Here is a 27,697-nt window from a genome sequence, read left to right as displayed (position 1 = left end):
TAGGGGTCAGTGGATGGAACTACAGATCAAGGTGGGGCGCAATCATCTGATACATCAAGAAGTGTCAAATGCTGAAGGTTCTGCTGGCGGAGAGAGAAGACTGCAGGAACAGGCGGTAGCATAGACACTTATACTGTAAATGGTTTTCTTTAGCAGTGTTTTTTTTTTTTTTTTTTTTATTTAAAAAATCTGCAATAAAGCCTGAAAGGGCAGATAATCTGCAACACTTGAAGCACTTATTTCTGTCTTCTTCAAAGAACAATAGACACATCACATCAATGTTATATCAATGCCAAATATTCAATGCAGGTATGAATACATTTGCATACATATTTTACTTACTGTAACTATTATGTTTCATTTGTAAAAGCTCTTAAAGGAGTGGGGCTGGTGAAGTGCTTACAACCTCAGAAGCTTCATGTCCTCTAACTAGGACCAGGAAGGTGCAATCTGTGTTAAGCTGGCCATACACTAGTAGATTTTTAAAGGAATATTCATACAAAAATTCTCATAAGTACATTTCATAACAAGTGTCATATGAGTAAATAAAGTGCTAATGAATAAACGAAGTGCAAAGTGCAGAATAACCAGTTTTCTTTCATTTGTTTCCTTTTTTGGGTCATTCGTTATGATCGAAATTCATAAATTCGTAACTTCGTAAATTCGAAAATCTAAAAATACAAAAATACAAAAATCCAGTAATTAGGAAATGTGAAAATTCCAAAATTCGGACATTCGAACAAAAAAAAAAAGAAAAAAAGAAAATCTGAAAATGCAAAATAATAACTAAGTAACTAACTAACTAATAATAACTAACTATTAAATTATAGGTATTGGAATTTCCTTTCAAATTTGGCTGTTAGTCAACGTAACAAATATGAATTTATCCGAAGTTATGAATTATCTGAAATAACGAATGCCGCATCTAAACAAATGGAACAAAATAAATTAACAACAATAATAATAATAATAATAATAAAACGTTTTTATTATTATTGTTTTTTATTATTATTAATTCGTTACGTTCTATTCGTTTAGTTACGGCATTCGTTATATCAGATAATTCGTAACTTCAGATAATTTCGTATTCGTTACGTTTTCTACCAGCCAAATTTGAAAGGAAATTCCAATACCTAAAATTTAATAGTTAGTAATAGGTAAGTTATTATTAATTATTTATTTCTTCTGATTTTTGAATTTTCTAATTTTCAGATTTTCGCTCTTATTTTCGGATTTCCGTTCTTATTTTCAATTACATTTTCGTTCTTATCTTCGGATTTTCGTTCTTTTAAATTTTCGTTCTTATTTTCGGATTTTCGCATTTTCAGATTTTTGAATTTCCGAAATTTCAGATTTTCGAATTTTTAATTTCCGAATTTTCGAATTTCTGAAATTTTGAATATTCAAATTTTACGAATTTATAAAATTACGAATTGTCGAATTTACGATTTTCGGATTATGAATATTCAGAAAAATTTGTTTCAACGGGTTTTCGTTAATTCGGATATTTCCGAATTAACGAATTTGTCGAAATTTGTTAAAAAACTAATTTGCAACGAAATGAATTGCACATGTCTACTATCCAGGCCATTGCGATGTACAGGTTGTCGTCTTTCTTCTGGCTTATATGACAGGCTTTTGATCTTTGGATGTGATGTAAGTTTTCTACCATTATTTAATACATTTACTAATACGGTTTTACACTATGTGGAGGCTCTTTTATGTTTATATGGTTCATCGGAATGCATAATGTGAGTGGCAGCACCGACTGGAGGCGGAGACGTGATACCCTCTGATTAATATCTGTAACCATTGTTTGGATTACACATGCCCTACTGACTCAGTACTACGGTATCTGAGTCCACTTGTTCCGGTAAGCACAGTACCTGTTCTCGGTGGTGGATGTACACTCAAGGGATGTGATACTGGGACTGTCTCTACTACCATCTTTCATCTTTTTAATAACATTGGAAACTTTACATTTTGGACTTTTCTTCCTATGAAATATATAAATACTGTATATACTGTTTGATATATATATTCTGCACTTTGCACTTTATTTACCCATATGACATATGGTCTTGTGTGAATATTTTAATTAAGTTGCATATTGTATTGTAAGCACTTTTTTATATACTAGTTATATACTAGTCACAATGTTTTGTCAATTGTAGTGCAGGCAGCTACACTGAAAACACTTTATTTTATTTAACGTTGTACTCCATATAATACATTTCATAACATGACAATTCATTTAAAAGGTACTTCAAAAAATGTTTTCCTTTAACACTCAAATCTGGAGTGAATGGCAATGATAGGTATTTACAACAGTGATACGCATTTATACGGCAGCAGGGTGGGAGGGCCTTAAAGTGATACTAAACGCACACTGTTTAATTTACAGTGCCTTGCAAAAGTATTCACCCCCCTTGGCTTTTTACCTATTTTGTTACATTACAGCCTTTAGTTCAATGTTTTTTTAATCTGTATAATATGTGATTGATCAGAACACAATAGTCTAAGTTGGTGAAGTAAAATTAGAAAAATGTATACATAAAACTATTTTTCAGAAATAAAAAACTGATAATTGGCATGTGCGTATGTATTCACCTCCTTTGTTATGAAGCCCATAAAAAGCTCTGGTGCAACCAACTACCTTCAGAAGTCACATAATTAGTGAAATGATGTCCACCTGTGTGCAATCTAAGTGTCACATGATCTGTCATTACATATACACACCTTTTTGAAAGGCCCCAGAGGTTGCAACACCTAAGCAAGAGGCACCACTAACCAAACACTGCCATGAAGACCAAGAAACTCTCCAAACAAGTAAGGGACAATGTTGTTGAGAAGTACAAGTCAGGGTTAGGTTCTAAAAAAATATCCAAATCTCTGATGATCCCTAGGAGCACCATCAAATCTATCATAACCAAATGGAAAAAACATGGCACAACAGCAAACCTGCCAAGAGACGACTGCACACCAAAATTCACGAACCGGGTAAGGAGGGCATTAATCAGAGAGGCAGCACAGAGACCTAAGGTAACCCTGGAGGAGCTGCAGAGTTCCACAGCAGAGACTGGAGTATCTGTACATAGGATGACAATAATCCGTACGCTCCATAGAGTTGGGCTTTATGGCAGAGTGGCCAGAAGAAAGCCATTACTTTCAGCAAAAAGCAAAATGGCACATTTTGAGTTTGCGAAAAGGCATGTGGGAGACTCCCAAAATGTATGGAGGAAGGTGCTCTGGTCTGATGAGACTAAAATTGAACTTTTTGGCCATCAAAGAAAAACACTATGTCTGGCACCAACCCAACACATAACATCCCCCAAAGAACACCATCCCCACAGTAAAACATGGTGGTGGCAGCATCATGCTGTGGGGATGTTTTTCAGCAGTTGGGACTGGGAAACTGGTCAGAGATGAGGGAAAGATGGATGGTGCTAAATACAGGGATATTCTTGAGCAAAACCTGTACCACTCTGTGTGTGATTTGGGGCTAGGATGGAGGTTCACCTTCCAGCAGGACAATGACCCCAAATACACTGCTAAAGCAACACTTGAGTGGTTTAAGGGGAAACATGTAAATGTGTTGGAATGGCCTAGTCAAAGCCCAGACCTCAATCCAATAGAAAATCTGTGGTCAGACTTAAAGATTGCTGTTCACAAGCGCAGTATTGACTTTAGGGGGGTGAATAGTTATGAACATTTACTTTTTCTGTTATTTTGTCGTATTTGTTGTTTGCTTCACAATAAAATAAAAAAAAATCTTCAAAGTTGTGGACATGTTCTGTAAATTAAATGATGCAAATCCTCAAACAATCCATGTTAATTCCAGGTTGTGAGGCAACAAAACACAAATAATGCCAAGGAGGTGAATACTTTTGCAAGGCACTGTACATTATCACTTCTGTTTCTGTATGTGGATGGCACTGTAATTGTTTTAATAAAAAAAGTACCTTTTTCTAATGAATATACAGCTTTTTATCCACATACAGCTGTCACCTGACCCAGCTCTTTCTCAGCCTGTCTGCAGGGAAACATAAGCAGGAGGAGCTTCCAGTCCTCTGCTGCTGGTCACATGTTCAACATAAAAAAAAACAGCATTTGGAATAAAGAGTAAAAATAAATTAATAATTAATTTATATCAATAAACTGTTTTAAATTGTCATACAAATATACTGTATATTTTATATATTTCAAATCTTTATTATTTTTTGGCAATAATATGGTGTGGGCGGATTTCTGCCAGCCACAGGCTGTCAAGTACCTGGTGGAAGAGCCTGACATGGTGAGGAACACCTCTGTGTTACACCTCTGACTCGGGGGCCCCTGATAGGCAGACAGGTAGTACAGAGTGGCACAAGTGCCTATCAGTCTTGGAGATAGTGGACAGACACCGGCTGGTAGCAGACAGGCAGTGGAATATTGGCAAAGTCTTGCAGCAGGCAGTCCAGCAGCAATGGGGACAGAAGCAAAGTCAGACGAACTGGGTCATACACAGGCAAACAGATCAGGTACAGATGCATAGGCAGGAGCAGTGTCAAGATGCAGGCAGAGTGGGTAATAGATCAGTGGAGCAGCAGCGAGAGGAACAGGCATAAGTGTGGTCAGAGGCAAGCCAGGATCAATGCAGAGTTCAGGAGAAGTCAAGACAAGCTGGGTCTGTAACAGTAGGCAGATTACGAGTAACAGGTTGCAGGTATGCACTGGAATGCTGTAGGTAAGACAGCACTGAAGCATAGCACAGGCTCAGTTTAAATTGTCCGCTTGGCACCAATGCGAGCACCAGATGCGCGTGAATGTGTACACGTGCACAAGCACATCCACAATTTCTTTTAGCATGAACAGGAACACGAATTAGCCTGTGCCTATGCACAAGACTGTCTAGAAAATCCATCCTGTCTGCTGGAATGTCTTTCCTGACACAGGCTGTGTCATGCCCCCGCAGTTTGTGTCTTAGAATAAGAGGGAGGTGAAGCCTCCATCAGTCTACATGTAATATCCTGCCCCATTGTGTTTATCTGGTTAGTGGGTATGGAGGAGGAGGAAGGGAGTGGGCTGTCATTTACTACTGTGTATACACCCACTAGTGTAACTTGGGCTGCTCAGATGTAATAGGGAAAAAATGCTCAGGATAGAAACTCACTGAAAACTGAACATGTGCAGAGCTGCCAACACTGCTCTGCAAAATCCCTAGCTGAATTGGGGACATTAACAGAAGGTGGAGATAGAGAGCAGCAGGATCAACCAGGTTTTTTGCAGAATACAGAAAACAAATCCCATAGCGACTGAGTGAGAATGAACAGCATGCAATACACCATTTATTGATAGTTTTTTTATGATGTGGGTTTAGTGACACTTTAAGGCCCAGCTGCTGTTCTAAACTTTAAGTATGTTATGTCAGCAATTTTGATTTGAAAGCTAGAACCTATCCTTGAAATCTGCTCGGTGGATACCATATTTCATTTGCATAGAACCATGAATTTTAATTTATAAACACATTTAGACGTGTAATTAATAGCACTGGAAAACACTTAATTTTCTCAAGCATTCCCAATTCACAATTAAGGATGTTCTTCCTTGTTCACTCAGGCTTATTGCGATAATATAGGAATCATAACACAAGAACTTTTTAAAGAGACCTTCTTAATAAAAGAGTCTCTTTAGGGTCCCTTTCACATGGGCAGTCTAATCAGATCTGCCTGTCAGGTTTTCAGGTGGATCTGAACAGAATCTCCATGTTAGTCTATGAGCAGGCAGATGTGAATGGACATACGCCTGCGTCTGTCTAGGTCCGAAAAAAAATGAAAAAGGTCTGCATTCTTTTCCATTATTTCAGACATAAATGTGACAGATCAGAGGTAGCTGGATGTAATTAGATGTGTGACTTACCTTTTCATAGACCAAACATACAGGAGGTCCATTAAAGGCTAAGTCCGCATTTCTGTATGTGCATTTTGTAGCACAATGTAGCTTAGGCAGGGAGCTCCTCACAAATTTACTTGCCAGGGGTAGTTATCCTGGTTGATTGATAGAGATTCATTGATTTCTCCCATAGGCGTGCGCACAGGGTGTGCCAGGTGTGCCTGGGCACACCCTAATCACGCTGTGCTGTGCAGATTCCCCTGTTGATTAGCCGCAGAGAAAGGGACTGAAGAATCTCTGTCCTCTGTCCCTTTCTCTATCTCAAAAGTGAGACATCAGGGGTCTGTTTAAACCCCTGGAATTTCACCAAAGCCCCCCCCAATGGGGCTGCTAAAAAATTGTAAAAAAATAATAAATAATAACTTGAAAAAAAAATAATGTAAAAAATAATAACATTGTAAAAAAGTTATAATAAAAATTAACTACTGACACCAACCTCTGTCCTACTGACATAGTCCACTGCTCTACTGCCATATATAGAATATATATAGATATAAACTGTATATGTATATTTATTTTGAGCTTTGAGGTGCACACCCTCATGCCATAGGGTGGGCACACCTATGATTTCTCCCTAAGTTTGACCTTGTTACACTTTTCTACCACTAGGTGGCAGGGTACTTGGTGGTACTAGATATGAGAAGGGCAACCCAAGGTCAGGTTATGGTATATGGGGTATCTCAGCCAATGGGCAGGGGTTTTCTTCAATCCCTTGGCCTGCTGGGAGCACCTAGATATTTGGGTGGAGTCAGGTGATCTAAGTTCTGTGCCACCTGGGCAGCTGTCTGGGTGGACGTGTGTCATACGCCCCGGGCTGCTAGGCCAGAGATTGGGCCTATCCTGGGGGCATCTTGCTGCTAGGCTGTGTGAGGGCCTATCCATAAGTAGGAGGGCAGCGCAGGGTTGGGATTGGGGCTTGCAGTCCAACCAGAAGTGACGGTTATGCCAGCCGGAGAACCTGTCGTGGTCGGAGGTAGAAGGGGAGCTGTCACCACTAAGGGACCAACCACCTTTACCAGGGTCCACAGTGAGTAACTGAAGTAAGTACCGGAGCAGTATTCTCAGCCAAAGGGCACGGTGGAGAATCGGGAAACTTCAGGCGGTGATCAAGTCAGGGACCCAACCAGTGGAGGTGACGCTTGCAGAGCAGCCTTGTGTGTCAAGCCAGGGACCGAGCCAGTCAGCAGGGGTGAAACTTGAGGAGTATCTGGGGTGCCAAGCTAGGGACCCAGCAGAGAGGCGGGGGTGATACTTGAGGGAGATACCACCGCAAAGATTGGAGGAGCTTAAGGGATTCAGAGTGAGTAAATCAGTGGGTCTAATGAGAGACCGGGAACTCAGTGTTGAAGAACTACAAGAAGCAGTTGTAGTGAAGCTGAAGGAACTGTTAGGTTTGAGTTAGGAACTGTTAAAGACTGTTGCCATAGGAGACAGCATTCTTGCATGTGCAGATGTGGTGCCTTGCTGGGGCCTTTCCCTGCACGGCTGTCCTCCTATTGAAGTCACGGAGTCTGCCAATTGAATCTACAACTACTTAAGGGTGTCCTGGCCCTCTCTCCCCCAAAAATACAAAAAGGACTGTTAAGAGAAATAAAACCTCTTTTACATCCAAGAAGTGTCTGGCGCCCAAAGACTTTCACGATCTTTGCACCCACTGTGCCTCACAACCCACTACATATTGAAGGATGTCAGCTATCTTTGGCCTTAGAGGTCCTCATTAGACTGGAAGAGGCTGGAAGAGGCTAAAGACTTTGCTAAATTTGGTGACCAACGTGGGGCTAGGGCATTGTCCTTGCAGAAGTCGCCCATAGAAACTGACTTCAGCTCCATTGGGATTTCGTCTGGCTCCGTGGGAAGGTGGCAAGTAACATTTACCCTTCTTATAGACTGTGTTGTCGTGTGTACTATCAATGTGGGGAAGAGCCACCAAGTCTCATTGCTGGGGGGAGAAGATCAGCCTGGTCTTTTGACACTTCCCGTCAGCGAGAAAAATGGACTTCATTACAGTTTTGACGAGCCGCAGCAAGAGGAAGGCGGGTGCCACAATTCCCAAAGAAGTTTCGCACCAATCCATTAGCAGGGGGAGGAGTCCCCGCTCTGCAGAGGAGAATGAGGAAGTGCCGCCACGTGTGTGTCTGATTGTGGGTTAGTGAAGAAGATGGGTCAGTTCTAGAGCACAATGGCGGATTGGACGCTGTATCTTTTTGGTGTTAAACTTGACTGGAGTCAGTCGAAGGGTGTTCTGTCTGACACCAGAGTGCAGTATACAACAGAGGGTCAACTTGTCCTGTACATGGCCAGAGTCTATGAGGCGTTGGGAGTGATCTGTGAAAGGTGTTCTGGTCTGACCCCACAGCTGAGGCCTTGGATCAGATGTGGATGCTGTGGAAAGCACCTGTTGGAGGTTGTCTCTACGTCCCAGCCTCTGAGGATTTTGCAAGTAGACCAAGACCGGGGCGTTGCTGTCCTGGCTGGGAGTGATGTCCAGAGTTCATCAGTCATCACCCGATTCAGGCAAGAAGCTGCCGACATTGCATTAATGACCACCCCAGGACCCAGCACACCAGTCATCCCTAGAGGCCGAGATCGGGCCCAGCCGCTCTCTTTGATGTCTGAGCTACCCGAGAGGAAATTACCGGGGCCAGGTAAGCCAGTGGCCGTGAAAGGGGATGCTCTAGGGGTGTCCGCGAATGCAGCATATATGCCTAACTATATACCGGCTGAAGAATGTTCCACTATTACAGAGCCAGATGTTCTGCTTGATGGACTACCTGAACCCGGTAGTTCGGTAGTGAAGAGTGGAGTGACAGTGATAAGGAACTAATGTGGAGGATGGCAGAAAAATGCCAGGAACGCTGGATTCCTAAAATCACTCGCTATTGTGGTGGGGTGCTTAGCACCGCATGAACCATCTGCAAAGATTTAAATCAGGTGTGGAAACCCATATACCCTGCTCTTGGAGCCTGGAACAAGGAGGCACAAAAGGCTGAGCTATCTTTGGCCTTAGAGGTCCTCAATAGACTGAAAGAGGCTAAAGACTTTGCTAATTTTTTTTTATTAAAAGCATTGTAACTGAAATCAATGGGTCATGGGTGCAATTCCAGGCTCCTGCAGATTCTACCTTCAGCTCTCTTAGTTAGAGAACTGGAGAAAGTTTCTGTGGACAACATCATCACCACACTTGTGTTCCATTGAGAACTACAAGTTCATCTGCCACAGTGGAGCCCCATACAGCTGCACAATTTTCAAAAGTGACAGTGGCTTCAGGAAAGAAGAACCCCACAAACAGTGATGGGGAAAAAGGAGTCCCATTTGCACCAAGTTACAGGTTTAACACTCAATATGGTCCAAATGATGATACAATGATAATATCATTACCGTCTCTGCACTTCCCCACCGCTTTGTTGCTTTGTTGGCTATGGGGGAGCACGTGACATTCTTCCATGGTGCTGTCCTTGCCCAATCACCAGGCCCAAACCGTGCCAGGTGAATGGGGGATTAGCATCATCAGCCCTATGTAAACTTCAACATCATCCAACCTGGGGCTTACAGAGGGTTAGGACTGAGGAGGAATGCAGAAGCAAACTAGTGCATGAAAGAAGAGTAAAAGTAGGTTGGGTGGGGGCTTTAAAGATGTGCTGTCTCACTTTACACTTTAAAATACATTTATTCATGATTTGATAATGTCTAAACTGCTTTCATCCATAATTTTGTGTATATCTTTCTGGATTTCAGACTTTAAAACGGCAGTAAATGCTGATTTTTAACCTGTACATTCAGGTAAGCCCATAATAAGGCACACCTGTAGGTACAGTGATTGTCTCCTAAGCCTGCAATGTTTAGGAGATATTCACACTTGAAGAAGCCGGTGACGTCACCAACACATGTGCACTGAATTCTGAACTGACAGCACACTGAGTGTGTTGTCAATCTAGAGCACTTTTCTGCGCCCCTGACTACCAAACGCATGTACGGGGTAAAACATCATGGCCCAGCCATTCAAAGGGCCGGAGACCACAAAACCGGAAGAAAGACCAGGTGAAGATGGAAGCGTCGACAGTTGTGATATGGCACTGCTGGAGAGCCTAATTGTAAGGTAAGTCTGCTATAATGTGCTTCTACATATTGTTTGCAAACTGAACCCAGGCAGATTTGCTCATACATCCCTAGCTGTAAATAATTGAACTAAATAAGACCCAAACACTCATTAAAAGTACTTATAACCTATACATAGAAACACAGAAGGGGCGGAAAAAAGACCAAGTGGTCCACTGAGTCTGTCCCATTTTTTTTTTTTTTTTTTACTTTATTGATTTATATTTGTTCCAGGCATGTTTGAATCCACTTACTGTTGATTGACTCACTACCTCTGCTGGAAGTCTGTTGCAAGTATCAACTACTCTTCAGTAAAATATTACTTTATAAGATTTGTTTTGAACTTTCCTCTTGTAGGTTGAGGTCATGTCCCTGTGCTATTGATCTCAGATTTATATTGAAAATACTGGCATTCTGAACCATTTAATGTATTTAAAGGTTTCAACATGTCTCCCCTTTTTTCTTCTTTACCACAGATTGGACAGGACTGGATATTACATGATCACAGGTACACTTCACAGTTTAGTAAATCAGCACCTAAGTATCAGAGAACCCCTGGCAAAAATTATTATAGTTACAGCTCATGGCACATTAGCCATATTACATTGGTGGTCAAAGAGAGAAGGGATTTTTTGCGCTGGTGGTCTGCGGAAAGAGTGAATGGTGTTGGTGCCAGAACTATGTGGGTACCATCAAGCAAGAGATAAGACCATCCCTGCTCATAGCTCAAGGAGCCCCTAGGAACCCTAGTTGAGAAAGGCTTGTAAGGGGGGGGGGGGGAGACTGGTATTCTGGCTTGTCCTCCATGTATCCCTCTCACTGGGCACCAAGCAAGGGTCACATGAGAGGTTCATCTGCAGGGTGGGTTCTTTGGTCTATGTTAGGCATAAGGGCGTGGCCACCAATGCCTGGGGACCAAGCAGGAGCCACAGTCATGTGAAAAGTGAAATATTATGGTGGTCTCTTAACTCCATGATGCGCCATGTGTGTGCAGTACCCAAGATACAGAGATAGACAGATAGAGATGGAGTCCAAGCACCGACCCTTCTTGCTGCTGAAGAACCTGTCAACTATCAGGTACCATGCCAATGACTGGTTGCTGTTTCTCCTTGTAGTCACTTGTGAACCTTTGCCGTAGTGATGCTGCATATATCCCCCATTATGGTTATGGACCCAAGTTCTTTTGTAGCATGCCTAGACCTCACATGCACCCCTTTGAATAAACTTGGCAAAATGCATAACATATAACAACATTCTGTTCCTAACTGAAGCTAACTGTGGCTACACCAGGTTACCTGCACATGTGAAGTCTATTAGAGGAAAGTCCAAACTTGGCAGTGCTCAAACAGAAAAGTCCATGTTGCAGGGTTCTTCTGACAATTTAGCATTCCAGGTGGCCCATAGGTCCCAGCAGGTCATCCCTATGCATTTCCCTAGTGTTTCCTGGAGCCCCCCTTGGATCCAGACATCTTCCCTATTATAGAACACGGTAGGGAGGCTGGACCCCAGAGAAAGCCTGCAAACATACCGGGAAAGGCGGCAAAAACATGAACTGAACCCCTTCCCCCTGGGCAGCTGGGTGCTGACTATAAATACAGTAGGCTACCTGCCTACAGGCTGGTCTGAACAGTGATTAAATGACACTAATCATATCCTTATTTTTCAAAAATAATCCATACAAACCCAGAATGTATTTGCCCTATAATCTATTTTTTGTGAAATTACACTATATTATCAAAAGTATCGGGACGCCTGCTGTTACACGCACATTAACGTTAATGGCATCTCAGTCCATAGGGTTAAAAAGTGAGTAGGCCCACCCTTTGTAGCTATAACTGCTTCAACACTTTTGGGAAGGCTGTCCACAAGGTTTAGGAGTATGTCTATGGGAATGTTTGACCATTCTTCCAGAAGAGCATTTGTGAGGTCAGACACTGATGTTGGGCGAGAAGGCCTGGCTCGCAGACTCCACTCTAATTCATCCCAAAGGTGTTCTATCGGGTTGAGGTCAGGACTCTGTGCAGCCCAGTCAAGTACCTCCACCCCAAACTCGCTCATCCATGTCTTTATGGACCTTGCTTTGTGCACTGGTCCAAATCATTTGGTGGAGGGGGGAATATGGTGTGGGGTTGTTTTTCAGGGGTTGGGCTTTGCCCCTTAGGGACTTCTTAAAGGCTTTTAAAAGGTATTTATTTATTTTTTTTAATAACAAACATGTCTATACTTACCTACTCTACTACTGCAATGGAATCACACAGAGCAGCCAGGAACCTTCTCTTTTCGAGTCCTCCATCTGCACTTCTGGCCCCTCCTCTTTTTCCAGTGCTCCCATGGGAAGCCGCTTCCCATGGCAGCGGCTATTAACCACTAGCCGACCAGCCAGCGCAGTTATACTGCAGCAGGTTGACTCGGCTGGGCAAATCGCTGTAGCTGTATGTCGCTCCTTTAAGACATGACGGCAGGTGTGCACACGCACCTGGCGCGATGACCACCGTGCAACCGCGATCGCTCGTGACAGAGCGAGAACCGGGATCTGTGTGTGTAAACACACAAATCCCAGTTCTCTCAGGGGAGAGGAGACAGATCGTGTGTTCATACTAAGTATGAACACCGATCTGTCTCCTCCCCTAGTCAGTCCCATCCCCCCTACAGTTAGAACATGTAGCAGGGAACACAGTTAACCCCTTGATCGCCCTCTAGTGTTAACCCCTTCTCTGCCAATGACATTTATACAGTAATCAATGACTATTTTTTTTTTATCGCTGTATAAATGCCAATGGTCCCAAAACAGTGTCAAAAGTGTCTGATCTGACTGCCGTAATATCACAGTCCCAATAAAAATTGCAAATCGCCGCCACTAGTAAAAAAAAAAAAAAAATGACATAAATCTATCCCCTATTTTGTAGACGCTAAAACTTTTGCACAAACCAATCAATGTACGCTTATTGCAATTTTTTTTACCAAAAATATGTAGAAGAATACATATCGGCATAAACCGAGGAAAAAACTTGTTTTTTTTAAAATTGGGGCCTATAGTGCCACCTATCAGTGCCCATCAGAGCTGCCAATTACTGCCCATCAACACTGCCAATCAGTGCTGCCAATCAGTGCAGCCTGTCAATGCCAATCAGTGCTGCCTATCAGTGCCCATCAGTGCTGCCAATCAGTGCCACCTATCAGTACTGCCCATCAGTGCCCTGAGTGCAGGGATGGGGAAACGAACACTGTAGCCAGGTACACTGTTCATGGGGGAGGGGGGGGGCCTGGTGGGGCACAACTGAAATCTGTCAATGTTTATTAATGCCACATGCCAATATTTAGTATAATAGTTAATCACCACACTACTATTTACAATAAACTACTGGAGGTAAAATAAAAAAAGTGTCAGTAAAAGGCCTGCCGCTAAGCACTGTTATGTGTTCCCACATCACAAAAAAAAAGCGCAGCGCTAACTTACTAATCAATAACTTAACAATAATGGTGGGACCCTGTAATGTATGGAAATCTCAATAAACTTCAATATTACCACAGTACCGGTCTCTGCGATATTTAAATTCACATATAATACATATCAAACTGGAAACAAAACATAGCAAATGAAATTTAGCAGGGATGGTGGAAACCCCTCTACAGATATTTGCAATACAAACTATTTTCAAGTGCAACAATTTTTTAGTTGGGAGGTTCACACCATTACAGCAGTTTGGAAGTTTTATTATTTTGGATTGTTACACTTAATTTTATATGATTTAGTTACTATTATAATGTGAATTATTGCACTTGAAGTTTCCTCCACCCCAAACTCGCTCATCCATGTCTTTATGGACCTTGCTTTGTGCACAGTCATGTTGGAACAGGAAGGGGCCATCCCCAAACTGTTCTCACAAAGTTGGGAGCATTAAATTGTCCAAAATGTCTTGGTATGCTGACGCCTTAAGAGTTCCTTTCACTGGAACTAAGGGGCCAAGCCCAACCTCTGAAAAAAAACTCCACACCATAACCCCCCCTCCACCAAATGATTTTGACCAGTGCACAAAGCAAGGTCCATAAGGACATGATATCCTTATTTTTCAAAAATAATCCATACACACCCAGAACATATTGGCCCTGTAATCTATTTTTTGTGAAATTACAAAATGTTGTAATTTCTTCCACCTGTACCTGGCTGGTCTTGCCAGTTATGTTTCTTCCTTGTTTTAAACTGACCACTCAATGCACAGAAGCTGATCTATTCCTTTGTTGTCAGTTTTCTCCCATTCACTGGCTATTCAGAGGTACAGGACACTGTGCAGACACACCGGATGTCTGTATTTGGTAGTTTGTTTAGTGACCACACCCCCTGACCAATCACAGCCTGCCTCTGGTACACACCCCCTCCCAATCACAGCCTGCCTCTTACACATGCCCCCTACTCAAGCACAACCTGCACCTTGCCTCAAGCAACACAGGCACACTGTGTGTCTGCACAGTGTCCTCTAACCCAGTCCTCCACTATCAGAAAATATGCAGGGCGACAAGACAGAACTTTTTAACCTTATAAAAAAGGTAAGAAATATGTTTTAAATGAAGCAAAAGCAGTTATAATTCTGTCAGAAACCATGAAATCAGACTGAGACAGAAGTACAGTTAAATCACTTGTTTAATAGTAAAAGTAAATAGAACAAACGTAGTCAAAACATAGCCAAAGTTCAGGAACCGGAACAGATAGTCAGACAAGCCAAACGTCAGGGAGCCGGACATGAGCGTAGTAAAACAGCAAGCAGGATTTGGAGAATGTCTCTGTGATGTTGACCAAGGCGAAGGCTGAGATGCATTGGGCTTGATGGCTTAAGTAGGCAGGACAGACGAGCAGGATATCATCAACAGCTGAGTAACTGTGGAGAGAGATGGGAGCTGACAATTAGCCAACAGCTGAGCGGCCAGCTCAGAGAAGGAAGGGCAGAGCCCAGCCCTGACAGATGCCTGTATAGTTATAACAGTATTAGGCTGCATTCACACTACAGCGTTTTGCCCACGATTTGACAGGTGTGAATGACAAAACATGGACTCACATTCGACATGCCATTAATTTGAATGACATCTCAAATGGCGGTGCAGGTCTGTCGCGATTGTCACACTATAAATCGTGCTGCAATTGCGGTTCATTCACATCAGGTGCCGTGGGACTGCCTTGGGTGGATATCCCAGCTCAGTCCCATTGCATAACAGGGCATGCCTTGTCTCCTGTGTTCCTGGCTCACATCACTAGATTGCGGTGGTGTGCAGGCGGTGTGCACTCAAAAAAAGTACTGCACGCAATACAGTGTGAGGTAATCCACTGCTTTCTATTACACGGGGGGAAACTTTATGAAATGTCTGTGCAATGTTTCAATAAAGTTTGTTTAACCACTTCCCACCCATAAGACGTAAAATAGGTTGAAGTGGTGATATCTGAATGATGCCTGCAGCTGTTTTCAGCCAACGATTCCCCACAATCTAAAAGCCACCCTATTTAGCCGCTGGATTGCTTTTACAGGCAGCCTCAACCCCCCCCCGCTGCCCTCCGGTGCATCTCCCAGCTCTCCTGTGCGATTTGGAGGGGGATTACCATAAAGCTGGCCGGCTCTATGACCCTGGGAAGTGACGTCATGGAGGCCGGAAGCCGGCACTGGCATATTTAAACACGGCCACTTTTTTTAATCGGAAAGCAGAGATCGATTTTTTTTTTTATCTCATACTTTCCAGGTTAGAGGAGATATCTGAGGTTTCATTGATGCCAGATGTCTCCATAAAGAGGACCTGTCATGCCTTATTCCTATTACAAGGGATGTTTACATTTCTTGTAATAGAAATAAAAGTGATCAAAAAAAAAATTAAAGGGGCAGTGTGTAAAAAAAAAAAAAAAAAAAAAAATTTGGATTATTATTTTAAGTGTCCCCTCCCTTTGTGCTCGCATGCAGAAGTGAACGTATATGTAGGTTGCGCTCGCATATGTAAACAGCGTTCAAACCACACACGTTAGTTATCGCAGTAAACGTTAGCGCAAGAGCAATAATTCTAGCACAAGACCTCCTCTGTAACTCCAAACAGGTAACCTGTAAACATTTTTAAAGCATAGCCAATGGAAGCCTACCAAAGTTTGGCGCCATTCCACATGCGTGCAGAATTTTAAACTGTGACATGTTAGGTATCCACAGTATTTACTTGGCGTAACATCATCTTTCACATTATACAAAAAAATTGGGGTAAATATTGTGCTTTGTTTTTTTTTTTTTTCAAAAAAACTACGTTTGAAAAAATACAGTGTGACTTAACAAATTGCAATGATCGCCATTTTATTCTCTAGGGTCTTTGCTAAAAAATATATATAGAATGTTTGGGAGTTTTGAGTAATTTTCTAGCAAAAAAAATATTATTTTTACATGAAGGAGAGGAATGATAGAATTGGCCTGCTATGGAAGTGGTTAAAAGAAAAAAGGTGAACAATGCAATATACTGAGATCGGTGCATCGGCACTGCAGCGGTCCCACCAGACCGCACCGCCACACCAGTCATTGCATTGTAATGCAGTGGCTGGTGTGAATTAGCTCTTAGAAAGAGTCTATAACATTGTATGTGGGAAGATTTTTTTTTTTTAAATGAATGGTCTGATGACTTGAGTCTCTGAACTCCACGCAGATATAAAAATAATACAAATTAATGTGAATTTATTAAAAACAACATCGGTACTTCCTCTTTCTAAAAATGTTAGCGGCCTTGTACTTACTCTAATCCTCTGACTTTAATACATCTTAGTTACTGGCCTGAAACAAGTATGCAGCTGGTGAAGTCAAGGTAAAGTTAGAACTTCTGATCTGCATACTTTTTCTGGCCAGCAACTCACAAATGACAGAAGTTATTAGATCAGCATGGCAGCCAGGCAACTACAATTTTCAGAAGAAGGCAGCAATGGCAGCCCCCATATATTTGTCAGCAGGTTTCCTCTAATAAAGCTGTGCAATGAGCAACAATGCCAAAGTCTAATAACCCAAATCAGCCTTTAAAATTTCGATGTGTTATCAGTTTATAGCAGCTAAAATAATGGCAGATGATTTCTAATTGGTTGCTTCTGGCCGCTTCACTTTTTACAATTCTCTTTGCCTCATTTAATAAGTACAAACATTCTCACTGGTATTCTTAAAGAACATCAGCATTTAAATGCCTCTCCATCTATATACATAACTTTTTCTTACAGTCCTCTAGCCGGTCCAGTGAAATCATGGCAGGTTCCTCTTATACTACACATAGTGATGGGCATTCTACCAGGACTGAATGCCACTCATCGAATGACATTAACTCTGGTCAGTTCTGGGCTCAGAGGAAATGGGCAGAGTGATATGAGCATTGTACTGCTTAAATAGGACTGCATGGCAAAAAGTGGGTGTGGTTACATTATGATGACTGGGAGGGGACTGTCGGGCAACCCCTGGGTGCCTCTACTGCTACCCTCTTTAGCGGCAGCGGCAGTACCTGGGGATGTAAACATACTGTGGCCACAATGCTTTGCTTCACAGCTGCAGCATGACTTATACCCTCTGAATGTGACCCATTCAAGTGAATGGCGCTGCTCGGCAAGCTCCCCACAACTTTGTGCAATGCACACGGTAGCAGCATGCTAGTGCAGGGTTAAAGTAAAGTAGTTAAAGCAGGTGGTGAGGAGGTGATACACTACCTTATCACCTTTCAAATGCTCTCTGAAGAGCAACCTGAATATTGAGTGACCAAAGACCAAGTTGTGAACAAACCCTTAATTATCTATTTAAAAAAAAAAAAAAATCTTTACAGTTTTAGAATTGTATTTTATTTTATTATTTTTTTTTTTACATTTTTAACAGCCCTATTGTTGGGTTTTGGTTAAACATCTCAGCTGCACTGGACAGTGAATGCATTAAAAGCTCTCTGTACAGAGACTCTTGTTCATTCACAAACTGAAACATAGTAAACACAGTTTTGGAGCAATCGCCAGTGGCGGATGGTGCTCAAATTTTTTTTTTTGGGGGGGGGGCGCAAATAAACTGAAAAAACAAAACCCATTCATTGCAGCCTCAGTGTACCATTAAACGCAGCCACTGTGCCCATCAATTGCCGCCACTGTGCCCATCAAACGCAGCTGCTGTGCTATCAAACGCAGCCACTGTGCCCATCAAACACTGCCACTGTGCCATCAAATGCTGCCACTGTGCCATCAAACGCAGACACTCTGCCATCAAATGCCGCCACTGTGCCCATCAAACACAGCCACTGTGCCCATCAAACACAGCCACTGTGCCCATCAAACGCAGCCACTGTGCCCATCAAACGCAGCCACTGTGCCCATCAAACGCAGCCACTGTGCACTGTGCCCATCAAATGCTGCCACTGTGCCCATAAAAAGCTGCCACTGTGCCATCAAATGCTCCCACTCTGCTCATCAAATGCTGCCACTGTGCCCATCAAATGCTGCCACTGTGCTCATCAAATGCTGCCACTGTGCCATCAAATGCTGCCACTGTCCCCCCCCCCCCCCTCGGTGGGGCAGCGGGTGACAGCGGAAAGCGGCAAACGGCGAACGGTTTCCTCCATATCCAAAAAGGAAAATCAACCAGCGCAACAGTAATCCCTAAGATATAAGCAGCTAAAATACTGAGGGTCAAAATATCAAATCCCATACAACAGAAATAAATAAAAGGCAGTACAGCGCTTAAATTAAACTAATAATATGAAAACGTTTTTTTCATATTATTAGTTTTTTTCATATTATTAGTTTAATTTAAGCGCTGTACTGCCTTTTATTTATTGGTGTCCTCCATATCCTTGATTTCTTCTCCCATCCGCTCCTCCCGTCTTCTTCTATGATTGAACACCTGATAGGTGTCCAATCACAGCGCCTGTCATTTCAGCCAATCAGGTGATGGGCAACAGACCCGAGCACCTGATTGGCGGAGAGGCTGTTCAGTGTTAGGAAAGTGAATATTCATTTGCTTTTCTAACACAGCTGAGTGAACTGCGAGCGCCAAGCATGGCGCTCGCTGTTTACCTTTTTTGACGCCTACTAGAGCCTATGGCTCTAATCAGGTGCTTAAAAAAAATACACCACTGCTGTAATTTAAGCCTCCAGCACCCGAAAAGGGGCTGGGCACCTGAATAGGGGGTGGCAGCGGCGACCATAGATAGATTCATGCAATGCATGAATCTATCTATTGGTAATAGAGGGGTGGCTGGAGAGAGGGGACTGCGCCTGTGCACCCTTATGGACGCACCGCCACTGGCAATCAGTAACAATTCAGGAAGGGGCCAGTAAATATGACATATTTACCAAACCCCTCCACTCTCCATCCTGAACTCAATTCTCCTGTGCTCCGTAGCACCACAGCAGCTGCAGCTTGCAGGAGGGAGAGGAGGAGAGCTGTCAATGCTGTGTTGAAGGGCAGACAGGGGGATTGAAGTGGTGGGTGAGGCACACAGGGGGGTGGATTTAGAGTGGTGGGGGGGATATTGGGTGCAGACACTGTAGATTCCCCTACGGGGGGGGGGGGAGAGAGCCAGTTGCACTGCAGGGGGATCAGATCCAGATCGGATCAGGGGGATTAGCGAAGCCCCTTCTAGCACTGGGCCCTGAGATTTAGCCTGGATCTGAGGGATGCCGGCATTTAAATGAAATCTTGGGACAATCCCACCTATTCTAGGATGTTTGGGAGGTATGCATAAAGCAATGTGCTGTCAGCAGGGTGGCAAAGTGGCCAGGATGTTTATAAGTGAGGGGGCAAGATGGTCAAAGAGAGATGTCAGTGGAGGGTGAGGGAGCCCGGGAGAAATATTCATTATAGGAAGTCTGGGGAGGGGCAGCAGCTGCAAGGGCTGAGGTGTCTAGGTAAGGATGGTTATCAGCATATTGGATGCAATCCACCTTGTCATGAGACAGCCCTCAGCTATCCTTCAGCTGGCTCGCTCTCACTCACAACCCCAAACTAAGCAGTGTGTCTCTTTAGAGCAGAGTGGAGAGAGTGGAGTGTGACACTGCCGACCACACATCCATTGTCCTTTTTTCCCCACAAATAGAGCTTTCTTTTGGTGGTATTTGATCACCTCTGCGTTTTTTTTTTTTTTTGCGCTATAAACAAAAAAAGCGACAATTTTGAAAAAAAAAAAACAATAATTTTTAGTTTTTGCTATAATAAATATCCCTAAAATTAAAAAAAAAAAAATCTTCATTATTTTAGGCCAATATATATTCTTCTACATATTTTTGGTAAAAAAAAAATAACAATAAGCGTATATTGATTGGTCTGAGCAAAAGTTATATCGTCTACAAAATAGGGGATAGATTTATATTTTTATAATTTTTTTTGTTTTTACTAGTACTATGGCGGCGATCTGCAATTTTTTTTAGGACTGCGACATTGCGGCAGACAGACACTTTTGACAACCACTGACATTTGTATAGCGATCAGTGCTATAAAAATGCACTGATTACTGTGTAAATGTCACTGGTAGGGAAGGGGTTAACACTAGGGGGCGATCAAGGGGTTAAATGTGTTCCCTCGTTTGTGTTTCTTACTGTGGGAGGATGGGACTGACTAGAGGAGGAGACATATCACTGTTCCTACTTAGTAGGAGCAGACGATCTGTCTCTCCTCATCATGACAGAACAGGGATTTGGGTGTTCACACACACCCAAATCCCCGTTCTGGCTCTCGTGCCCGTGATCACGCATGGCCGGCGGTCATCGTGACCTCCGGCCACGCACGTCAGGTCCCCCGCCGTGCAGCGGGCGCACACGCACCTGCTATAGCTGTTTAATGGGGCCGACGTACAGCTACGGCGATTTGCGGGAGAAAGCCAACCTGTTGCAGTATAATAACAGCCGCTGGTCGGCTAGTGGTTAATGTGACCTATAAACTGTACAACTCAGTTGAACAATGAACTGAAATCTTTTAGGTGGAGGGAAGTAAAAAATTTTAAAAAATAATAATATGGCTGCATAAGTGTGCACACCCTTAAACTAATACTTTGTTGAAGCATCTTTTGATTTTATTACAGCACTCAGTCTTTTTGGGTATGAGTCTATTAGCATGGCACATCTTGACTTGGCAATATTTGCCCACTCTTCTTTGCAAAAACATTCCAAATTTGTCAGATTGCGAGGGCATCTCCTGTGCACAGCCCTCTTCAGATCACCCCACAGATTTTCAATGGGATTCAGGTCTGGGCTGTGGCTGGGCCATTCCAAAACTTTAATATTCTTCTGGTGAAGCCATTCCTTTGTTGATTTGGATGGATGCTTTGGGTAAGTGTCATGCTGAAAGATGACATTCCTCTTCATGTTCAGCTTTCTAGCAGAAGCCTGAAGGTTTTGTGCCAATATTGACTGGTATTTGGAACTGTTCATAATTCCCTCTACCTTGACTTAGACTCCTGTTCCAGCTGAAGAAAAACAGCCCCAAAGCATGATGCTGCCACCACCATGCTTCACGGTGGGCATGGTGTTCATTTGGTGATGTGCAGTGTTGTTTTTCCGCCAAACATATCTTTTGGAATTATGGCCAAAAAGTTCAACCTTGGTTTCATCAGACCATAACATATTTTCCCACATGCTTTTGGGAAACTTCAGACGTGTTTTTGCAAAATTTAGCCGGGCTTGGATGGTTTTTCTTCGTAAGAAAAGGCTTCCGTCTTGCCACTCTACCCCATAGCCCAGACATATGAAGAATATGAGAGATTGTTGTCACATGTACCACACAGCCAGTACTTGCCAGATATTCCTGCAGCTCCTTTAATGTTGCTGTAGGCCTTTTGGCAGCCTCCCTGACCAGTTTTCTTCTGTTATTTCCATCAATTTTGGAGGAACATCCAGTTCTTGGTAATGTCACCATTGTGCCATATTTTCTTCACTTGATGATGACTGTCTTCACCGTATTCCATGGTATATCTACTGCCTTGGAAATTCTTTTGTACCCTTCTCCTAACTGATACCTTTTAACAATAAGATCCCTCTGATGCTTTGGAAGCTCTCTGCGGACCATGGCTTTTGCTGTAGGATGCGACTAAGAAAATGTCAGGAAAGACCTACTAGAACAGCGGAACTTTATTTGGGGTTAAGCAGAGACACTTTAAATGATGGCAGGTGTGTACTGACTCCTAGCTAACATGAGTTTGAATGTGGTTTCAGTTTGTTTTTCAACTGAGTTGTACAGTTTATAGGTGGGGAAAGTTCTGAAATGATTTATCTGTGTCTCATTTTTTTACATCACAGAAACCTGAAATTTTAACAGGGGTGTGTAGACTTTTTATATCTACAGTATATATATATATATATATATATATATATATATATATATATATATATATATATATATTTTCCATAAGTTTGAATGTGATTGCTTAATTATGAACGCAGCTACATCCCCAGTTTTATGAGGGTGTGCACACTTATGCAACCATATTACTTTAGCTTTTTTATTTTTTCTTCTCCCCACCCAAAAGATTTCAGTTTGTTTTTCAATTGAGTTGTCCAGTTTATAGGTCACATTAAAGGTGGAAAAAGTTCTGAAATGATTTAGCGTTGTCTCATTTTTTTTACATCACAGAAACCTAACATTTTAACAGGGGTGTGTAGACTTATCTTATATCCACTGTAAATCCCCTTTCTTCCGCAGTCTGATGCTCGGTTTGAACTTGAGCAAGTCGTCTTCACCACGTCTAGATGTCTAAATGCACTGAGTTGCTGCCATGTGATAGGCTGATTAGCAATTTGTGTTACCAAGCAATTGAACAGGTGTACTTAATAAAGTGGTCGGTGAGTGTATATATATTGTATAATAATGTGCGTAGGTGTGTATATGCAAAAACACATAGCACTAAGCTAAAGTGTAAAAATCCAATGCATATTTCCATACATTCATGCAAAGTGTAAATTAATTGCTAACTGATGGCAACCTGTGAAAGATGGAAAAGATGGAATTATGACTTCAGCTATACAGCACATAATTCTAATTGTGAAAGGGGATTCTAGGACACAGAAATTGTTATTGTCCACACTGAGACTGAATAGACACGGTCATTAATAATTGTATAGAATATGATGATTTAGGTAAAGGAAGGAATTATGTGCTTGGGTTCACACAGTACAAAGTACTTAAATGCTTCCTATTTTATTCTGTTCAAGACATTGGTCTATTCTCAATTTATATAAAACAGAGATCTCCAGTGATCCTGGACTTTGCTGCTGGGACACACCATGGTGATGGTATTTGGGGTGAAGCCACTGCAGGTATATCCTCCTGCACATTCCCATTATTGCAATTCATCATTTATTATCAGCTGATCGGTGCTGTTTGTGCGGCATTGCAAGGCTTCTGTAACCACTTGCAGTCATATTAAATGATTTGTGTTTCTAATGGGAGTTGTAAAATGTGTCAGGTTAACATTTCAGTAGCTCCTAAAATCTTTAAAGAACAAAATGACAATAGGAATTCGAAAAGAGATACTGGATGCCCCAATCACACTGTACATAGCACCATATACCATGTAGTTATAGGTGTGTGGAGGGGGTGTGCTGGGTGTGCCTGGGCACATCCTAATTACCCAATGTGGTGCAGATTCCCCCTGCTGATATTTCACCAAAGCTCCTATTAAAAAAAATTGTGAAAGAATAATACCAAAATATAAATAAAATTGTAAAAAATTATACAAAAATAAAATAATAGAAATAAATAACTACTGACACCGTCCACTGCCCTATTGACACCAACCTCTGCCCTACTGACATGCCTACTGCTCTTTTGACACCATCCACTACCCTACTACATTTTAAAATGTTTACATTTATTAAACAGGTGTATGTGTATATATATATATATATATATATATATATATATATATATATATATATATATATATATATATATACACATACACACACACATGTGTGTTTGAATTTTTGAGGTGTACACCCTAATGCAATAGGCTGTGCAACCTAAGCATACCTAAGCATGTAGTCCTCATTTTGTTAGGACAAATTTGGGACAGTGAGATATATATGAGTTGATCATGGGCAATGGTAAACTCTCTATGTGTTGTGTTAATGTTCTCCGTGTGTGCCCAGGTTCTACAGGTTTCTTCCATAGCCAGGTAGGAAGGTTAATCAGCTTGTACCTAAAGCTAGGACTGTATGTGCCTTTAAGCAGCACTAGGCTTATTAGATTGAAGCTTTGATGCTGAAAATGATATATTCTATAAAGCACTGCGACATTTTGTTTTGGTATATGAATGAATACGCAAAGTAATAAAAATAGTATTTTTTGGGTCACTGGGGTAAGGTCCTTAGACCAGCCCTTCTCAACTGATTTACACCAGAGGAACACTGGAAATAATTTTCAAGTCTCCAGGAATCCTTGCTAAAATTGATTATTCGGGGTGAGTGGGAATAACATTCCTTACATTGGTGATCAGTGGAAAGAATGCCCCCCACCTTACTGTTGTTGCCTATATGCACCTCTTACAGACAGCTCAAAAAGCATTGGAGCCATGCAGCTGACTCTGCCAAGTAACATGGTACCAAGAACTATGCAGGCACCACCAGATGTAAAGTCAATTAACCACAGCTCAAGGAAGTCCTAGCAAGCAACCTCTGGAGGAACCTTGGTTGAGAATAGCTGCATTAGACTGTAAACTCCTGTGGGGCAGGGATTTATGAATACAGTTCTGTGTAGCATGTAAAAGACTAAGGACTATGTTGGTGTTATATTAAAAAATATATGTTTGTACCCATACATGGGTCATTTATAGAAAAAAAATATTTTCTTGATTATGGCAACCTGTGTTCTCAAACCAATTTGGCAATGAATGCATGCTAAACACGTTTTTCTTTTGACAGTATTTTCTTCCACAGTACAAACTCATCCCTGGGTCAGAAACTGTCCAGCCTGCTAAAAATTCTCTGACCACATCTAAAGATTTTCACTACTCTGCAAGACTTCTTATATAGCATATTAGACCTATGCTGGCCAACTATGGAACACAAAATTGAATCGTTTCCATATTTTAAGGCTTTTTATATAATATATTACAACAAACTCATCCCTTTTTTTCACCTGGGTCAGAAACTGCCCAATCTGCTAAGAATGTTCTGACCATTTCTGAAGATTTTTATTACTCTGTAAGGCTTCTTATATAGTAGACCTATGCTGACCAATTAAAGAACATAATAATTGGAACTTTTCCATATCACTCTTTATGGCTTCTTGTATAATACATTAAATTTATACTGTATACTGACTAGCTACTGAACATAACAATCAGATCTTTTCCCTATCACCCTCTAGGACTTCTTATATAATATATTATACCTTTATGGACAGTTATAGCACATAATAATCAGATCTTTTCCATATCACTCTTTAGGAATTCTTATATAATATATTATACCTTTATTATGGCCAGTTATATAATAATTATATATTTTCCATACCACTCTTTAAGTCTTTTATATAATATATTAGACCTATTTACTGGTGAATGATAAAACATAATAATTTGATATTCCCCATATCACTCTGTAAGGCTTCCTATGTAACATATTAGACCTTTATACTGCCCAATTATAGAGCCTAATAATTAGATATTTTCCATATCACTCTGTAAGGCATTCCTGTATAACATATTAGACCTATATACACTTCCCAATTATAGAACATAATAACCAGATCTTCTTTTATATAGGGTGTAACACTATGTACTATAGGTGTACTTCTAGTTTTCAGTAACCCATATCACCCAATCAATCAGCTTAGAGCAAAGAGAAAGATGAAAACTAACATTTGATTGGCTGGTGTGGCTTCCAACACTTTGCCCTTTGCCTAAAGATGTTGGTCCTTTCTCTAGAAATCTATTTGGTTGCAAAATGTGGGCTAACCCTTGCCCATCCCATAATAAAAACTGGGCTTCTGATGCCAATTTGTGACTCCTCCAGTCTTGATGTCCTAAAATGATCTGTTATCTCTTGTGCTATCAGTGCCCATTCCCCCCTTCCTTTCCAAATGGCAATTTCTACAATATTTACAGGTGAATGTACATTGGATTTCAGAGTTTAATGAACAAAGTAGCAATTCCAGCAATAAATATTTACACATTGAAAGATATGTAAAATGTATTATATAGACACAGCCTTAAATGATACAATAGACAAGCTGGGATGCTTTTAGTGCTGATCAGTGATTGTAAAGTGTAATTCCTGGCTACTATCTGTAAATTACAATGAATGGATGGTTTATGAAATAATAGGGAGCCTGGCAGTGCCCTTACCTGTACCAGTCCAGTCCCTTCTCGTAGTTCCTATCGAAGAAGTGGGGTTCAGTGCCCATGGCTCTCACCTCTGGGTGCACCCTAATAAATTCCAGCACTGCCCTGGTGCCACCTTTTTTAACCCCTACGATGATGGCCTGGGGGAGCCTCTTGTGCCCGTAGCGGAGGGCAGTGGTGCTGTTGGCAGGGGGGTGAGTGTGGTGCTGGCTGGGTTTTGGAGGGGTGCCTGTTATTTGGGAGGGTTCAGTATGGTTCCTGCCAGTCCACTCAGTGTACGGTAGATCGGTGCTGGGGGAGGTGGCAGTAGCTCCGGAGGGTTGGCAGGGGGGCATCTTCTGCAGGAGTTTCTTGCCCCCCAGGATCGGAGGGTAAGGTGGGCAGCTGAGTTGCTGGTAGCCTCGGCTGTGCATGCTGGAGTGTCCCCGGAGGAGCAGGTTGTAGCAGAGGAGGGTGCAGGACAGGCAGAGGGTACATAGGAAGAGGTATCTCCTGGCCCTTCGGGGGCTCACTCTGGGTGCCATGACTCCATGCACAGGGGCCACATCGTGGCCCCTCCGGGCTCCTGCATGTGTGACTGTCCCGGTAAAGCTGCAGGCAGAGCCCGGCACTGATGACTGGCACACCCCCTCCGTCTGAGATCAGCTGCTGGAGGAGGGAGGGAGGGCTCACCGGATCCCCCCACCCTGCTCCGACTACGGGGCACACACACCGAGCTGGGTACCGTGCCCTGACACTGTCTGCCACAGCACACAGCGCACCCAGATGTCTACCCTGCCTTGTATATATCACAGAGCGCACCCCAGATATATACCCTGCCTGGTATATCACATACAGAGCACCCCAGGTATGTCCCTTGCCTGGTATATCACATACAGAGCACCCCAGATATGTCACCTGCCTGGTATATCACATACAGAGCACCCCAGATATGTCACCTGCCTGGTATATCACATACAGAGCACCCCAGATATGTCCCCTGCCTGGAATATCACATACAGAGCACCCCAGGTATGTCCCTTGCCTGGTATATCACATACAGAGCACCCCAGATATGTCCCCTGCCTGGTATATCACATACAGAGCACCCCAGATATGTCACCTGCCTGGTATATCACATACAGAGCACCCCAGATATGTCCCCTGCCTGGTATATCACATACAGAGCACCCCAGATATGTCACCTGCCTGGTATATCACATACAGAGCACCCCAGATATGTCCCCTGCCTGGTATATTACATACAGAGCACCCCAGATATGTCCCTTGCCTGGTATATCACATACAGAGCACCCCAGATATGTCCCCTGCCTGGTATATTACATACAAAGCACCCAATATATGTCCCCTGCCTGGAATATCACATACAGAGCAC

General features: G+C 42.3%; 1 protein-coding gene across 1 annotated transcript in view; it reads right to left on the bottom strand.

The window, feature by feature from the left end:
• LOC141148870 (heparan sulfate glucosamine 3-O-sulfotransferase 2-like) overlaps positions 1-27,107 on the bottom strand; it is an 81,587-nt gene extending 54,480 nt beyond the window's left edge. Inside the window, exon 1 of the mRNA XM_073636688.1 lies at positions 26,326-27,107. Coding sequence (XP_073492789.1) covers positions 26,326-26,846 — 521 coding nt within the window. The 5' untranslated portion in view covers positions 26,847-27,107. The remainder of the gene's footprint in view (positions 1-26,325) is intronic.
• Positions 27,108-27,697: the final 590 nt, after the last annotated feature.

The sequence above is a fragment of the Aquarana catesbeiana genome, linkage group LG06 (genome assembly GCF_042186555.1).
Source record: "Aquarana catesbeiana isolate 2022-GZ linkage group LG06, ASM4218655v1, whole genome shotgun sequence".
In the NCBI taxonomy this organism is placed as follows: Eukaryota; Metazoa; Chordata; class Amphibia; order Anura; family Ranidae; genus Aquarana; species Aquarana catesbeiana.
Note: the sequence above shows the minus strand (reverse complement) of the source record. Positions and strands in the feature narration are given on the sequence as shown.